This window comes from Sinocyclocheilus rhinocerous, unplaced genomic scaffold (genome assembly GCF_001515625.1).
Source record: "Sinocyclocheilus rhinocerous isolate Xijiao unplaced genomic scaffold, SAMN03320098_v1.1 scaffold1441, whole genome shotgun sequence".
NCBI lineage: Eukaryota > Metazoa > Chordata > Actinopteri > Cypriniformes > Cyprinidae > Sinocyclocheilus > Sinocyclocheilus rhinocerous.
The window spans coordinates 2,122,874-2,138,317 of NW_015654063.1; the positions used below are offsets into that span (position 1 = coordinate 2,122,874).

General features: G+C 38.3%; 1 protein-coding gene across 1 annotated transcript in view; it reads left to right on the forward strand.

The window, feature by feature from the left end:
- Positions 1-15,444, forward strand: part of myo16 (myosin XVI) — a 194,543-nt gene that overhangs the window by 123,488 nt on the left and 55,611 nt on the right. The window contains exons 21-26 of the mRNA XM_016523312.1: positions 534-675; positions 2,334-2,406; positions 11,212-11,364; positions 12,265-12,465; positions 12,666-12,741; positions 14,755-14,927. Coding sequence (XP_016378798.1) covers positions 534-675; positions 2,334-2,406; positions 11,212-11,364; positions 12,265-12,465; positions 12,666-12,741; positions 14,755-14,927 — 818 coding nt within the window. The remainder of the gene's footprint in view (positions 1-533; positions 676-2,333; positions 2,407-11,211; positions 11,365-12,264; positions 12,466-12,665; positions 12,742-14,754; positions 14,928-15,444) is intronic.

Consider the following 15,444-nt stretch of genomic DNA (forward strand, 5'->3'; position numbering starts at 1 on the left):
ATTTATTTATTTTGTGTAACTTTGTAAGTTAATCTGCTCTCTTGACTGCTCAAGCCAAATTTCTCCTTATGGAGACGGTAAAGACAGAAATTAAATGAATGAAGTTTGGTGAATAGAAAAACCGCAGACCTGGCAACCCTGACTTGAACTTTGTGTGATTCATAGCGTCAAAGAAAACCTACATTAGCGGAGCTATTTTTTCCTTTTTTTTTTTTTTTTTTAAGTGACATTGTGCTAATTTAATACCACTAAATTCTACACAAGAAACATTTTCTTTACACACAATACGCCCCCTTTTGATAGACAGGATATGATTGGCCCTGATCATTGACTGTTTTTAAACAATCAGTGGATGTCTGATGTGCAGATGATTTACAGATTAGTGTTCGATATATTGGTGCGTCCCTGGTATATGCAGTACTTATAGTGGTGCCCAACATCCGAAACACACTTATGACCATCTATGCTAGTCTTTGAGGATGAAAGACAATGTGAAAGGTCACTAACTGCTTGACATTTGCCCTCTGCTTTAGGTGATGTCATAACAAGGCGCCACACAGTCGAAATGTCCAACCGTCACAGAGACCTCTTGGCCAAAGCTTTATACGGACGACTCTTCAGCTTCCTGATCAATAGCGTTAACTTTTACCTCCAAGGCCATGAAGATAGCACGGGGTAAGATGCAGACATGTGTGTGAGTGTGAAAGTGAGCTTAGATTCATGCTTTTATGTGGATATGTTTTCCTTTGTCTCCGTGTGAATGAGAGTCCTGAATAAAGAAGATTGTTATTGGAAGAACTTAGTTCAAACATTGTTCCTTCATTGTTCCAAAGTACATACAATTTCAGTGATGGTTACCAGCTATTGATCTGTATGGATTGTGTGTGTCAGCTGCTCACAGAACATACTCAGCTGTTACTAGTAGAAACAAGCGCCAAGTCCTTCTCAGAGACCTTCTGTGATAAACATCAGTCAAAACACAGTGAAGTCTTGGAATAGTTTACATATTGTATGTGAGACATCTGCTATAGAGCACCTGACGTGACAGAGCCAGTAGCGTATGAGCAGGAAGTCACACCTCCTCTGCTGTTATTGCATTATGAGAACGGTATCTCGCGGCTAAAACTGAAATTTCCATGAAACTCCAAGTATGTGTGCATTCACACATAAACAGTCACAGTGACTCATCATTCCACACGATATCACATGCCTCACTATCCTCCAAAAAACACATTGTGAGCATATATTCACCTTTACAGACACACGAATGTGCCCTTTGACAAAAACTTGCAGCTTCTCTAATGGCTGTATGCTGTAAACGTAATCTTACTAACTCCAAACTTTTGAATGGCTGTGTGCATACACTTGATACATTCTTAATGCAAGTATCATAACGTTTTGACAATTCATACTAACTTTTAGCTCTCATCAGGTCTTAAAGGAATAGTTCACCTCCAGTTGCTGGTCCCTTTCGACTTAGTGTTTCGACATAGTGTTTTTTTTGTGTGTTTTTTGTTCTTTTCATACTATGGAAGTCAGTGGGGACCATGCATCTGAAGGTGGACTAACTAACCTTTAATTTTGAGCACTGACTATATGAATTCAACTGAAATAATAAGACATCCACACAATCAAAACCACTGTCATCTATTTACAAAAGGTTTACTATTGTAAAGAAATGAAGGTCTGATGTGTGATCAATAACTGGCCAAAGCAGGCTTGACCTGTTGTGTCCTGGTCAGCAGTTCAGTGCAATAGGCTAATGTTTATTGATGTGTATATGAGAATGTTTATTACGGGTCTTTGAGGGCATGATCATTTCCACCAGGACGGTCACACCAGCACACTATTATAAAATACAGTCGCTTATTGTGACTTAAAACTGAGCTTTGGCATGTATTATGTGTAGTTGTCTGTCATAATTTTGTTTACAAATAATGTGTATTTTTCACTATGAATCTTTTAAGGTGAAATTATTAAAAATAGTTTATTATTTATTTTGACAGCTGGTCCATGTTAGAGAACGTTCTGACATGTCAGACAGCTTAAACACTTCCAGTGACGTCGGGTGTTACTGGTGTAGACGGAGTGTAACAGTAAATTAGGACAGAATTGTCTTGACATAACCTTTTGTTTCTTAGAAAAACCTGCATGTAATTTTTTTTCTTGTCAGTGACCTTTAAGTATTGTTTTTTTTTTTTTCTCTCTCTGCTTTTTACACTTGCACTTAAGCTATCGTTCAAGACATATTGTTGGCTTCAGATCACTAATCGAAGTTTATAGTACTCCCACCCCTCTACAATCCTGAAATATGTTCCTGTCTGTTTTGTCAGAGATCCTGCCCTTGAGATAAGCATCCTGGACATCTTTGGCTTCGAGGAATTCCAGCGCAATGGTTATGAACAGGTAAGGGGAGACAGCACAGATATAATGAGGACAATGATAATTGCACTTTTAACATCTGATTGTGATCTTTTGAAAGGGTCTTTCCTACCATTGTAACGTCACACTGAGGCTAACATTCATAGCCCCTTGTCTAAGTGCAGACTATTCAGCTTTTCATCTGACTCTAAAGAACACAAACTGCTCTTCACCTTTTCATTGTGGATTGTGGGCCTCCTAAACCTGGTCTGGTCTGTACTAGGTTTGATGTGGATATGCCACAGAGCCACAGACCAGTGGGAATCAAGGCATTGTGCTCATGATCCTGTTTCCCATACAGGGGAAAGCACTGACCTATTCCACAGTATGTTCCTGCCTAGGGCTATGACTTTTTTAGACTTAACGACACACGGGATGTTCTTCTGCTGGGTTTTTTTTTCACTACAAAGGCATTTCATTCTAAACGAGACAGGTGTTTTTTCTGACTCTGCTCATGCTGACTTTATAGCTCTGTTCCAAAACTGAGTGAGCTGGCTGTGTAGACTTTTTTAAGGCATCATAAATGTGCTTCCGATGTGTAGGCCGTTCTAAAACTTAGCCAAGAATACATTGCATCAAACTCAAAAATTCAAAGCAGCAGACAATAGAGTGCTGACAGGTTGCCATAATTTTGCATGCCAATCCAGACATTAGCATCACCCTGGTTTCCTCGACAATTACTCAATAGGATTTTTCCACTGGATTTTGGATAACTGCAGAAAAGAAGCTTTGTGACAAACAGAAGTCTTTCTAAAATGCGTTGATTTCTACGAAGCCCCTTCTTTCGGAAAGCTCACTGTGCTCTGATTGGCCAGCAGACCCAGTGCGTGGTGATTGGCCGAACATCTCAACCGTGTGTCGGAAATGTAACACCCCTTGACATAAACATAAAGCAATTATAACGACAGTTAATAATGTAGTTGGTTTCACCATATCAGTTCGAGCCCGAGGCACATTCTGAAAATATAGATGACCAAGCCAATCGATCTGAACCAACTTTGCAAGCGCGACTTGAGCAGAATGTATCAGAGTGTGGTAAGCTGCATTACCTTTTTTTTTTTTTCGTTTTAATTTTTATAGACTCTGTTTTAATGGTTAAATTAAATTTTATTATATCGGATCGATATACAAAAAACATGTCTAATTAATTGAAATCATGAAACTTACAATATTAAACAGCAGTGTATTTTTTAATTTAATTATTTTAAGGCCCTCTGGAATGTTTTATTCTTCTATTTTTACTTTTATTATATTTATATTTTATTTTTTTATCAAATTCTGTTTTCCATTAATTTTCTGGATTCCATTGTAATGTTCCATTAAATATTAATAATCAAAAGCATCTCTAATTAATTGATTTTAGAAAAAAAAATAATTTATTATTATTATTATTTTTTTTTAGAAATACTGTGTTGCGTGTTTACATCTTTCTGCTACATAAATTCTGATAAATCATTTTTCTGGTAAATATTGCTTTAAATAATGTTTTAATAATAATTGTATCATTCGTAGTAGTACTATCATTACATTAAGTAATATTTCTGTTATGGTTTCTTCAAGTTACACTGAACTTTTATTTTGACGGGTTGCTGTGAAGACCTTTACGTTTCTGTTTGTATATTATATGACGATAGTTTTACTTAAAAGAATGGTACAATGCTCACAAGTGACTCTCAGAGCAGCTCTGGAGATTATGTTCATGTACTCATATATTGAGGTGTCAGAGGCTGAAAACACCGCTTCAGTATGTGTGTAGTAAATGAAAACCACACATCTGCACCATTCATTCACACAGAGACACGCAGATCATGCAGGATTCATATTTAAATGGTATTTTTGTGGCTTAATATTCACTTTCTATATCATGTTTTGATTTAAGTGGACTGACTTACTTTTAATTTATTCATCCAAAATTTGGCCAATTCCGTGACTTTCCGCTTTATACAGAAAATTCTGTTTTCATGACTGGATTCCACGATTCCGTCCGCATTTTCCACATTGTGGAAATCATACATACTTGCAAGCTCTGATTCAGAAGTGCCAAATTGTCCTAGCAAAGTTGGCATGATGACATTTAACGTCCCATGGCATGGGTGGGATATTACTGATGTTGTAGAAATGTGAAAATATCTTGTGTTAACCAAATACCTTATTTCAGTCATTTAACCCATTCAATATACCCATTGACTTCAGGAGGATGAAACCAGAAATTCTAAAATTAGATCTGATTTACAGGTTTTAGGATGGATTACTGCAGCACTGTATGTATACTGTCTTTAGATTATAAAAATGTATCTGAGTAATAGTTTAAAACGGACTATTAAAACAGCTATTGGTAACTAACATATGAGGTTTCATTTAAATTGGGATACTGCCTTAGAAGACAGTCAGAAAGGCAGCTTTCTAGGTTTTTGTACAAAGCTTATATGTTTGACTCTAGATACGTCCCAGAGAGGTCAGCTGAGGCTAAACTGGGTGACAGTTCAACTTTGTTTGAGTTGTTGTGAAAGCATTAGTGCATTCTTCACAGTAGCCTGGAGCCAGACCCAGACGCATAGCTGGATGTGCCATATACATTATATACATTCATTTTTCCCCCCAAAGTCTGAAGAGCAGCATGAAATAAAGCAGCTGCTGTCGAGACCCCGAGTTGTGTTATTTTAGTGCTTTCAAGAGAGACAAATGTCCGTCTGAAGGCTAAGACGCCACATGTGCGCACCGCCGCCCCCTGCCCAGAATCCTCAGTTGCCACGTCTACTGTGCGGGCTGTGTTTTTGTAGAGGACAAGATGAGGTTGACGTGTGAGGGGGGGCGTTTTCTCCTCAGATGAACCCTTGGCACCAGACACAAAGGAGTCCCTGTGCAGAGTCGGGTTTGACCCATGAACCATTGGCCTGGATTTGGCACCAACCAATGTCATTGTTGTCATAGACTCTACAGGGAGGATGCATAATGGTAAATAAGGGCCACTGTGGAGTAATGGTTCGTATATGAGCTGGTCATCTACTTCCAACTGCTAAACCAGGTGGGGATCTACATGGGAACTCCTGCTGGAAAAAATTGCTTAAACCAGCCTGAGTTGATTTGCTGGTTCTGTCTGGTTTTGCTTGATGACCAGCTGGTCATGACTAGCAAACCAGCGTAGGCCATAACAGCTCTAGCCATGTGACCAAAAGCCCACAATCTTATTGGTTCATCATATTTACGCACAGTGCTGAACAGGCACATTAACAGCCATTCATCCGAATTAAAATGTCTTTCGCATCAAATTTTCAGACTGAACATTCGTCTTGGTGTGAACATACCTTTAAACCAGTATTTATGTTAATAGCCAATAAATGCCAAGCTGAATACGGCAGACATTTTGTGCAAGGATATTTTTAAAGGTCTGTCCCCATCAGTCAAGACGAGGGCCTTTATTTGTGTGTGGATCTGTTCTTTCTGTGACAGATAGTCATCTGGACAACTGTTGAGAGGTAGGCAGGTAGGAGTGTGTGTCTGTGTCTGTATGCGTGCCATTCCTGGATGTCTTCCTTGACAGTGTTGGACAAGGTGTAAATCAGGATTGGTGCTAGAAGAGGTAAGTGCTTACCCACAGTCCCCTGGGAGATCTCCTTGTGATGGTGTATGTGACGGATTGGGAAATGCTTACGAGACACCGAGATACGTACACACCTTTAATCCACATGTGAAAGAAGATTTATGGTCCTTGACCTTTCAAGGTCACAAGAATGAGAAAAAAACAAAATTAGGGGCGAGTGACTGTAATTACGGAGCTTGAACGAGGTATTTAATACCCACTTGGGGCGTACCAATGACATTATAAGTATCAAGTATCGGAATCGGGGCTGATAGAAATCTGTAAATATACAAATACTCTTGACTAATTTCTTTAAGGTTTTCTATACATCCAATTACATAAACTAATGCACCACTATTCTGGGGTTTTTCCCCATACTAGGGGTGTCACAATATAACGAAATTGACTAGAAGTTATTGATAATAAGGCAATAACATTTTGGTTGACACATTTCAACATAGAAGTTTGCAGTATTGCAGCTTAATGCTAGATGCCACCCACGATTAAAAGGAAAAAAAAAAAACTTAGAAGACACTGTTTGTAGATACTACTGCTGAGTAAAATCATACCAGATCAGACGACAGGCGAAAGTGAGATGCTCTACGTGCACCCATGAAAATTTCACTTGCCATTTTTGATTGTTGTCTCCAAAAACTCCCATTCTGGTGTGCAAAATTTTCTCAGTTGCATGTAGAGCATGATATGTTAGGGGCCGTTCACTAGGGTTGGGCCGATAGACGATGCCATCGTCCATCGCCGATGGCTGACAGACATCACGATGTTGAGCCGGCATTGTGATCACCCCCCCCATACCCCCCGCAATCTGCCACATCCCAACTCCGTGTTCTGAAAGGAAATTAAGTGTACTACAGAACCCCAAAAGGGAATAAATAGCCTACGAGATGGGAGGATAAAAAAAATGTCAATACTTTCTCTCGCAATTATATCGTTGGGTAATTATACTTTATATAAATTGCGACCATCAGGGAGCTAATATGGGATACTCGAATGCGTGCTCTCATTTTACTTTCACTTTTGAGATTTTGCGTCTTTTGCACCATCTCGCACATGAGAGGCACATTTTTAAACCACTGTGTCAAATAAAAAAAAAAAAAACTTGTCCATGCAGTGCTGCTTACCAATGTCGGTTCCAAAACACTGGACCAATCAGAAGACCCCGTAGCCGGGGCAAGTGTTGCAAGCTTTTGTTTACAGTAGCAAGATTCATGGCAGCTGCTTTATTTGATGCCAACCTGGCGGAGGTGGCACTCATAAGATTTTTATTTTGCAAACTCAGTCCAGTGCGATATGTTTTCTTTCTTTTTGTCCCATGTCAAAAATGGTAACTATCTATTCTGCTTTTTGGCTATTTCCTGTTATTTCCGCTATTACATCACGTCTCAAAAGTGCGTCTCTAGACCCTCACCATTCCTGAGTGCTGCGTCTCACGATTTTGGACACAAAAAAGCATTATGTTTGAACAGCCCCTTAGACACCCCAATGTGCAGAAAATGGCGATCAACAGGAAGTTGTTTTGTATGCTTTTGTATAGTTAATGTTGCAAACTCTCCGCCTCCCTACACTTATGTGATTTATAAAGACAATGTTGTATCATCTCTGGGTAAGTGTTGTCTTGCATTGTTAAGATGTGGGGCCTTAATGCTTCTTTTAGAATGGCTCCAAACTCTAGAGTCCCACATTTGAGATCTTTTCTCCATGGATGGACTTTTTTTGCTCAGTGCTTTGGAATTCTCCCTTTTTTTCTCCAAGCTCTTCATCTCAGCTCTGATCTTTTTCTCTCATGATGTGTGCTGAATTGTGTCAGCGCTTGGGCAGTCTTCCCTATGACATCCTGTAGTGCTGTGAAACCTCATGCTGAGAAGTTGATGAGGTGCACCCAGCTTTTATAATATGCTTGTTTTTTTTTCCTCTCCATTGCTTCCGCTGTTGCCGTCTGTACTTCATCCAGTGCGTGTTGCCACATTAAACTTGGAAGACACCTATGTTGGTACAACCGTGCCATATACTTCTCTCCGATGCACTTAGCTTTTGATCGGCAGTATCAAAACAGCTCCATCATATACTGCATGACCTAAGCGCTTCTGAGAAACCAACAGCTAGATGGTGTGAAGTTGAATTATTTTGTTTGGGAAAAAGCCATCTACTCTTTCTACTCCATCAGAAATTGTACATTTTGTCCACATAGAAAGGCTTCTATGGTCTCTTGTGTAGTGTTAAGCACTTGGTATACAGTAGTCAACATTTGAAGTGGATCAAAAACGTTCATCAAAGTTGTCCTAAGACAAGAATGCATTTTGGTTTTAGGTTTTAAGACAACTTTGATGAAAGGTTTTGATCCACTTCAGATGTTGACTACTGTATACCTTATATGGATTCCCACTGTGGTTCCTGCTTTGGCTTTTTAGAATCCCTTCCATTAGGGTTCCTTGTTTTTTACTTTCATCTCGACAGGATTACGTTGATAAATTATTTAAACGAGTCCAGTAACTGGGCTGTTAGGATGAATTCCTGGAATAAACCCGCTCACTGAAGCGTGTGGAACAGTGAGTGAATAACGGGGTTAACGTTGAATGCTTATTGCAGCCATGTTCGTTAAGAGGTAATTAATATACATGCCAGCTCTTTGTGTGCAGATAAAGCTGCCTGTCATAAAGCTATTGTTTTGGAAAATATGTGGAATGCTGAAACATACCTCATAAGTGTATGCTTTATTTTGCCTGATAAAACACGTGCTTGCTTCCTGAAAAGTCATATGCAGCCCTATAAACATTGTACATAATCCTACCCTTTTTGATACAATTATTGTTATATATGTACATGTATGTAATATATACTGTACATTTGAACTTTTTTTCTCTTTGTAAAATGAAGATCACATTAAAACTGCTTTCATCAGTAATATTTTTCTGCTTTTCAGATGTTTTTAATGTATAGGTGTTAATGTTTTACCCTGTTCCCAGATCCAGATCTTAAAGGGATAGTCCATCTAAAGATGAAAACCCTCAACATGTTCCAAACCTGTATGGGTTCCTTTCTTCTGTTAAACACAAAAGAATATATTTAGAAGAATATCAATAATCAAACAGTTGATGGTAGCCATCGACTTCCATAGTATGGAACAAATACTGTGGAAGTGAGTGGCCATCAACTGTTTGATTACCAACATTCTTCAAACTATTTTTTAGAGTTCAACAGAAAAAAAAAGAAATATACACAAGTTCTGAAGCAACTTAATGGTCAGTAAATGCAGTAAACAAAAAAAATCTAAATAATGCATGAGAAAATGTCCATTAAGCTTCACAATATCTGTGTTCCCTGGGAATTGAACCCATGACTGTGGTGTTGCTAACACCAGATGATAAGCATCAACTAGCTTTATGTATGTATGTATACATGTGTGTATGTGTTAGTTTGTTTGTTTATTATTTGTTTTTATTAACTTTTTATTTTTTATTTATTTATTTATTATTTATTTATTGATTGATTTTTTTTTATTTTTTTTATTGATTTTGTTTTATTTATTTATTTATTTTTATTTATTTATGTAAGCAATAAGGTATGAGAGGCCATGCCGTATTGTGAATAAATCACGGCTGAAGGGCGTTGTTAGGCATGATGCGAAGCGGAGTGCCTGCAACCCCTTCAGCCGTGATTTATTCACAATACAGCGCCGCCTCGAGTACCTTATTGCTTTTATAAAACGGTTACCGCACAATAAAAATATTAAAAACAAAAATGTATGTATTGATGTGTTACTTTTTTGAAGCAAGTTCCTTAAATGCTGTTCTTCCGCTAAAAATAGTTCCTGACAGCAACAGTAAACGGCAAGAGAATGTTCTGTTGTAACATGCCTCATCTAATGGAGCTTAAATAAAAACAGAGAATAGGAGCTATTATCATCCGCTGTGTCATTTATTGTTTTAACACCATAGATTATATTTTCTCACACACAAGTTACATCTTCTTATCTCTCAGCATGAGAAAACGTCTGTTTTCCATCTTTTAGTTTAAAACGGACCGATTCACGGCACAGCGCGAGTTTGCAAGCGTCATTACAGTGTAAACTGATGGACATACAGAATCATACCTGAAACAGAAGACTAATAAATACAGTAATATTCCCTCCTCACTTCGGAAACTGTGGGCTTCCACACAGACGCACACACATCAACATATCTCTGCATGAGAAGTGTTTATTAGTCGGGGGAGGGCGTGGTCTCAAAATTAAAGATGAAAGATGCAACATAACACCAGCAGGGGTCACTCATAATTCATTAAATAAATAACAAACAGTTAACTTTGCCCAAATATATAATACACTGAACAGTTTTGACTATATTATTGATTGTTTATGTTGCTAAGGGTGTTGCTCAGTGATACACAAAACCGTTAGGTGAAGCGGTCATAGCCGTGCTGTATCGTGAATAAAACACAGCTGCTGACCAATCAGAATCGAGGAATAGAACTAACTGTTTTATAATTGTATTTATTTGTTTATTTTTATTTATTTGTTTGTTTCTTTGTTTTTGCGTAAGTTGTTTTTATCTGTTTCAATGCAAACTATAATTATAGTAATATAGTACAGTATATTATAATTATTCATAATAGCTTGATTTCCACCACAACAAACGATTGTATTTATTTATTTATTCTTTCTTACTTACTTAAAGAAAACAGAGTCAGTGAAGAGCTAGAGATGGAATATAAAACATGTTATGTGTGAGGAAAAGGAAAAAGCAAAGCACATCAGAACAGAACAATATTTTCACCAAGTGTTGTTTCTACTAAAGCTGTACATTTGTAAAAAAAAAAATTTAAAAATAAATAAATAATAATAATAAATAATAATACTAAAAAAAAAAAAAAAAAAGCTGTGGTGGAAATGACTTCTAGAAAACTAACAGAACTACTCTGCATATCCGCTGTTAGACATTGTTAGGAAACAAAGTATATGGTCTCCTACTCTGAAACTCTGTAGGGGCAGACGTGTCCATAGTTAGAGTAACTTGCCCTATATGGTTAAATCAACTATTTATGAGTTTAATGAGAAGCATTGTTCTTGCCCAAAGGTGTACGAACGTAAAAAATAAACTGATTGATCAGTGCGTCAGTGAAAGTGTATTCTGTTAATAAGTAAAATGTCCCCGTGCTGTGGCTTAACAAAGGCTTTTGTGTTTTTGTGTCTGTAGCTGTGCGTGAACATTGTGAATGAGCGGATCAGGCAGTTCACCGCAGACGTGCTCTTCCAGCAGGAGCAGCAGGAATGTCTGCAGGAGGGGGTTGCCATGGAGACGCTACGCTCCCTCGGCAACCAGACAGCGGTGCTGGACTTCTTCTTCCAGGTATGCAGTTAGAGCGGCTTTCTGAGAGCCGTGGCGGGAGGAAGGGAGAGGAAAGAAGTTGGAAAGCTGTTTTCCCACCCTGAGGCTGTTGACCCTGTACAAGAGCCCCTCTGTTGCCTCTTTAATTGCCGTCTCTTCATTTACTGACTCAATAACGGATGTCCTCGCTGACTGTTTTATAAAGGCTAACACACATCCAGGCGTGTTGAATTCCCTTAGGTGTCGCAAAGATGTGATAAAGCCCATCTTTTAGACTATGACTCTATTAGCCTTTTGTCAGATGTGACCATTTTATGAGTCACAAAATGACTTCTCCCTTTGGTCAAGACCAAGTGACTCAGCATTGTACATACAGAGGTGTGGTTTCTCTTGCCACACACACATTTGTGCTCGACTTTACTACATATATTATTCTGTGTACATTTGAATGGGTTTTATGACAGTCTGTTTTAGGCTTTCAAACGTCCTTTATAAACAGCACCACCAAGTCTGCTGCATTTTTTGTTTGTTTGCAACATTGTTTCTTTTGTTCTGTGTGTGTTTTTTTTTTTTTGGCATACTAGTGCATTTTAATGTCTTGGAGTGTGAAAATTGTATTAAAGATATAATTATAGAAATAAAACAGAACTGTAATCATTCTAACAATAGAAATATTGAATTTGCTTGCATATAATAGCTTCACATAATAGCATAATTTAAATAATAATTTCGTTTTAAGTAGTTGTGTAATATGCTATAAAATGTACACTTAGCTGGTTATTATCATAAAACAAACCACTTCTGACTAAAACGAGGGCCTAGTTTACCCAGTTTATTTTGTGGAGTTGACCGTCTTACTGTACATTATTCCTTCCTTATTTTGCAGCTAAAGCCTTCAGTGTAACTGTGTGTGTGTTACAGAAGCCTCAGGGTGTGCTGTGTATCATTGATGAGGAGAGTCAGTCCCTCAGGCCATGTGAAGTCAACCTTTATAAGCGACTGCAGATACAGCTGGATTCCTCCGGTTTGGACGCCGTCTCCCTCACGACCAAGGATGGCAACGGGAACCCCCCACCCAAAGACCAGGGGCCATCGTTTACCGTCACTCATTACGCTGGCAAGGTGGGTTACGGGAAACTGCGAGTTCACACATGCACATGCTGAGTTCACGGTCATGTGCTCAGCCGGAGGCTCACACACAAACACAAACCCATAGTAACACATTTCCGAGAAGCCCTCCAGAGAGTCAACGCGCTGTCATGCTGAGAGTGAGGGCTATTATGAGCACTGAACTCATGTGTGTTTGTGTGTCCTTATTGCAGGTGACCTATGACCTGACCGGCTCACTGGACAAGAACAAGGATGTTCTTCCCCAAAACATCTTGTTTGTTATGAAAAGTAAGGATTGGGTGTTTTGTGTTCTAGCCATCCTCTATATGGTCAAAAAACTCACCATGGTAACAGTAGTTCCCATTAAAATAGCTTAGTTACTACAGTTATTGTTACTATAATAAAAGAAAAGGAAATTACAGGAGATCACTTATTAATTCACTACCATACAAAAGTTTGGGGTTTGCAAGATATTTAAAAAAAATTTAAAAGGTCTGTCTTTATGCTCACCAAGGCTTCATTTATTTGATAAAAAAAAAAAACTGTAAAAACTGTAATATTGTGAAAAACCTTATTACAATTTAAAATAACATTTTTCTATTTTAATTAGTGCTGTCAAATGATTAATCATGATTAATCGCATCCAAAAGCATTATGAAAACAAAAACTTTTATTTTGGATGCAATTAATTGTGATTAATCGTTTTAATATATTTTAAAATGCAATTTATTCCTGTGATGTCATTAGTCCAGTCTTCAGTGTCACATGATCCTTCAGAAATCATTCTAATACCAGGATACATTTTATTTCAGGATTCTTTGATGAATAGAATTTTCAAAATAAATATATATAAAAACACCACTCCAAACTTTTAAACGGTAGTGTACATTAGGGGTTGAACGACTTCTGATTTTTTTAAATCGACTTTTATGTGATGAAAGTCGAGTCGAAGTCGACTAGTCGCTGATGACGTCATTAATGAACAAATAAGTCTGGGGCTGTGACAAACACAACTATGGCATATGACACAGCGCTGCTCTTATGGCTGTTGCTCCTATAACAGCTAACTGGAATATAATTTAATTTCATTCACATGTGTTTCATAAACACATAAATCTTTCTGGATCACAATCCGCCATCAAAATGATATATTTAATTATTCCAGCTGCTGTGAGAAAAGGCTATAAACGATCGGCCACCTGCAGGATCCTCACATGCGATAGCCTAGTAGCCGGGACAACTTCTTTATGTTTACAGAAGTGACATAATGATGCAGCAGCATGCTCGAATTTCCCGTGAAAACCTACCCGTACCACTCAAATGAGAAAACATTATTATAAGCTGACCGTTGTGAATCGGGCTAAAGTAAGGCGATAGTTTTGAACACTGGCTGGTTATGTACTTGCTCAAATATTGATTTCGGATCATTTTTAACCAAAAAAAGTTACGAACTGCAGCTTTAACTGTAGCACCTGTTTTTTTTATTTCTTTTGGGGGGGGGGCAAAATCATGGCTCTTTTCCAAAACCTTTTGATCTACTTGGGTAGAATTTTAATGCATCATAAATGCATTTCTGACACCAAAATGCTGCCAAAAGCCTGCCTTTTAAATTCTTCCTTATGTATTCTTTGCGATAAATGCATTCCCACAATGCATTGCCTTGAGTGAAAAATATCCACCCAAGATGTTGAACAGTTTGAGAAATGAACACGTTGTAACACTGCACCTTAAAGTACTGTTATACATAATTTAGTGTAATTACAAATGGATTATGCTATCTAATCTTTGTTTGTGCACCGCTTATTAGCATATAAGTTGGTAGCTTCACAACATTCTAACTCCTATACTGTTAAAATCAGTGAGTCAAATCTTTTGTGCGCTTCATATAAAAAGCATTGTATGTAAGACAAAATGTATAGTGTTCAAAATAATTTACTTCAAAATAATTTACATGGTTCGTTAGTAGTGTCGCTACTGAAATAGTTACTCCCCAGTGTTGTGGACATGTGAACTCTGATCTTAGCATTTGTACCTGCTGCAGTGCATTTCATGTACGTTTTAGCGTTCACCCTCTATACACATCCTCCTCTCCCCACGTTAAGCAGGTCAGAGGTCAACATGATGCAGGAGCGTGTGCACACGGAGAGATTTGAATGGGTGCTGTTATGTTGTTTGTGAGGGTGTCCGTGGGGGATGGTGTAAATGAGGGGAGACAATTTACACCATCCGCCTGGCGTAATTAAGCTCCAAACGTGTGTAGCCTTGTGTTTATTTTCTGTCTTTCTCTTCCCCCCTGAGCAGCAAGTGAGAACGTGCTCATCCATCAAATGTTCCAGTGTAAGCTGACTCAGACAGGCTCATTGGTTCCCCACCACCAGCGACTGAAGCTCCGCGGGCCCAAAGGCACTTTGCTTAACAAGAGCACTACGCTAAATCCTGCCAGAGACGCCAAGAAATATGTGGAACTGAACAAGGTATCTAAATACACCAGTGGAACCTTCACAGCCTGTTGGCACTAATTACATTTTTAACAGCTTTATTTATAAAGTATTGTAATAAAATTAGTATTTGTTATGTTTTATTCTTCCAAAAACAACTATCATTCATTAAGAGAAAATTCAGCATTGGATTTAATATGAAGTGTTTGATTATAAAAAACATTCAGCAATGCTTGTTTGGTCACGCACGTGGGCATCCCTCAGTCTGCTTTGACAAATGTTTGAGCACTGGCATTAAGTCTGTACTCAGTGTGACTTCAATGTCCCGCGTTATCGCATACAGTGACGATCATACACCACATGACTCTGACCAGACCAGCCAGAACAAACTTTTCACAAGCTGTAGTATTTTTAGCTTATTGAGCCTGCACTGGGAAGTGACCTAAATTAGACACCAGTACCCTAAATAGATTCTGTCCATTGATCAGCTTCCCACAGCCAGATATCCCATTCAGAGAAAACACAGGGTCTGTTAAAGCTGCGTCACACCAGG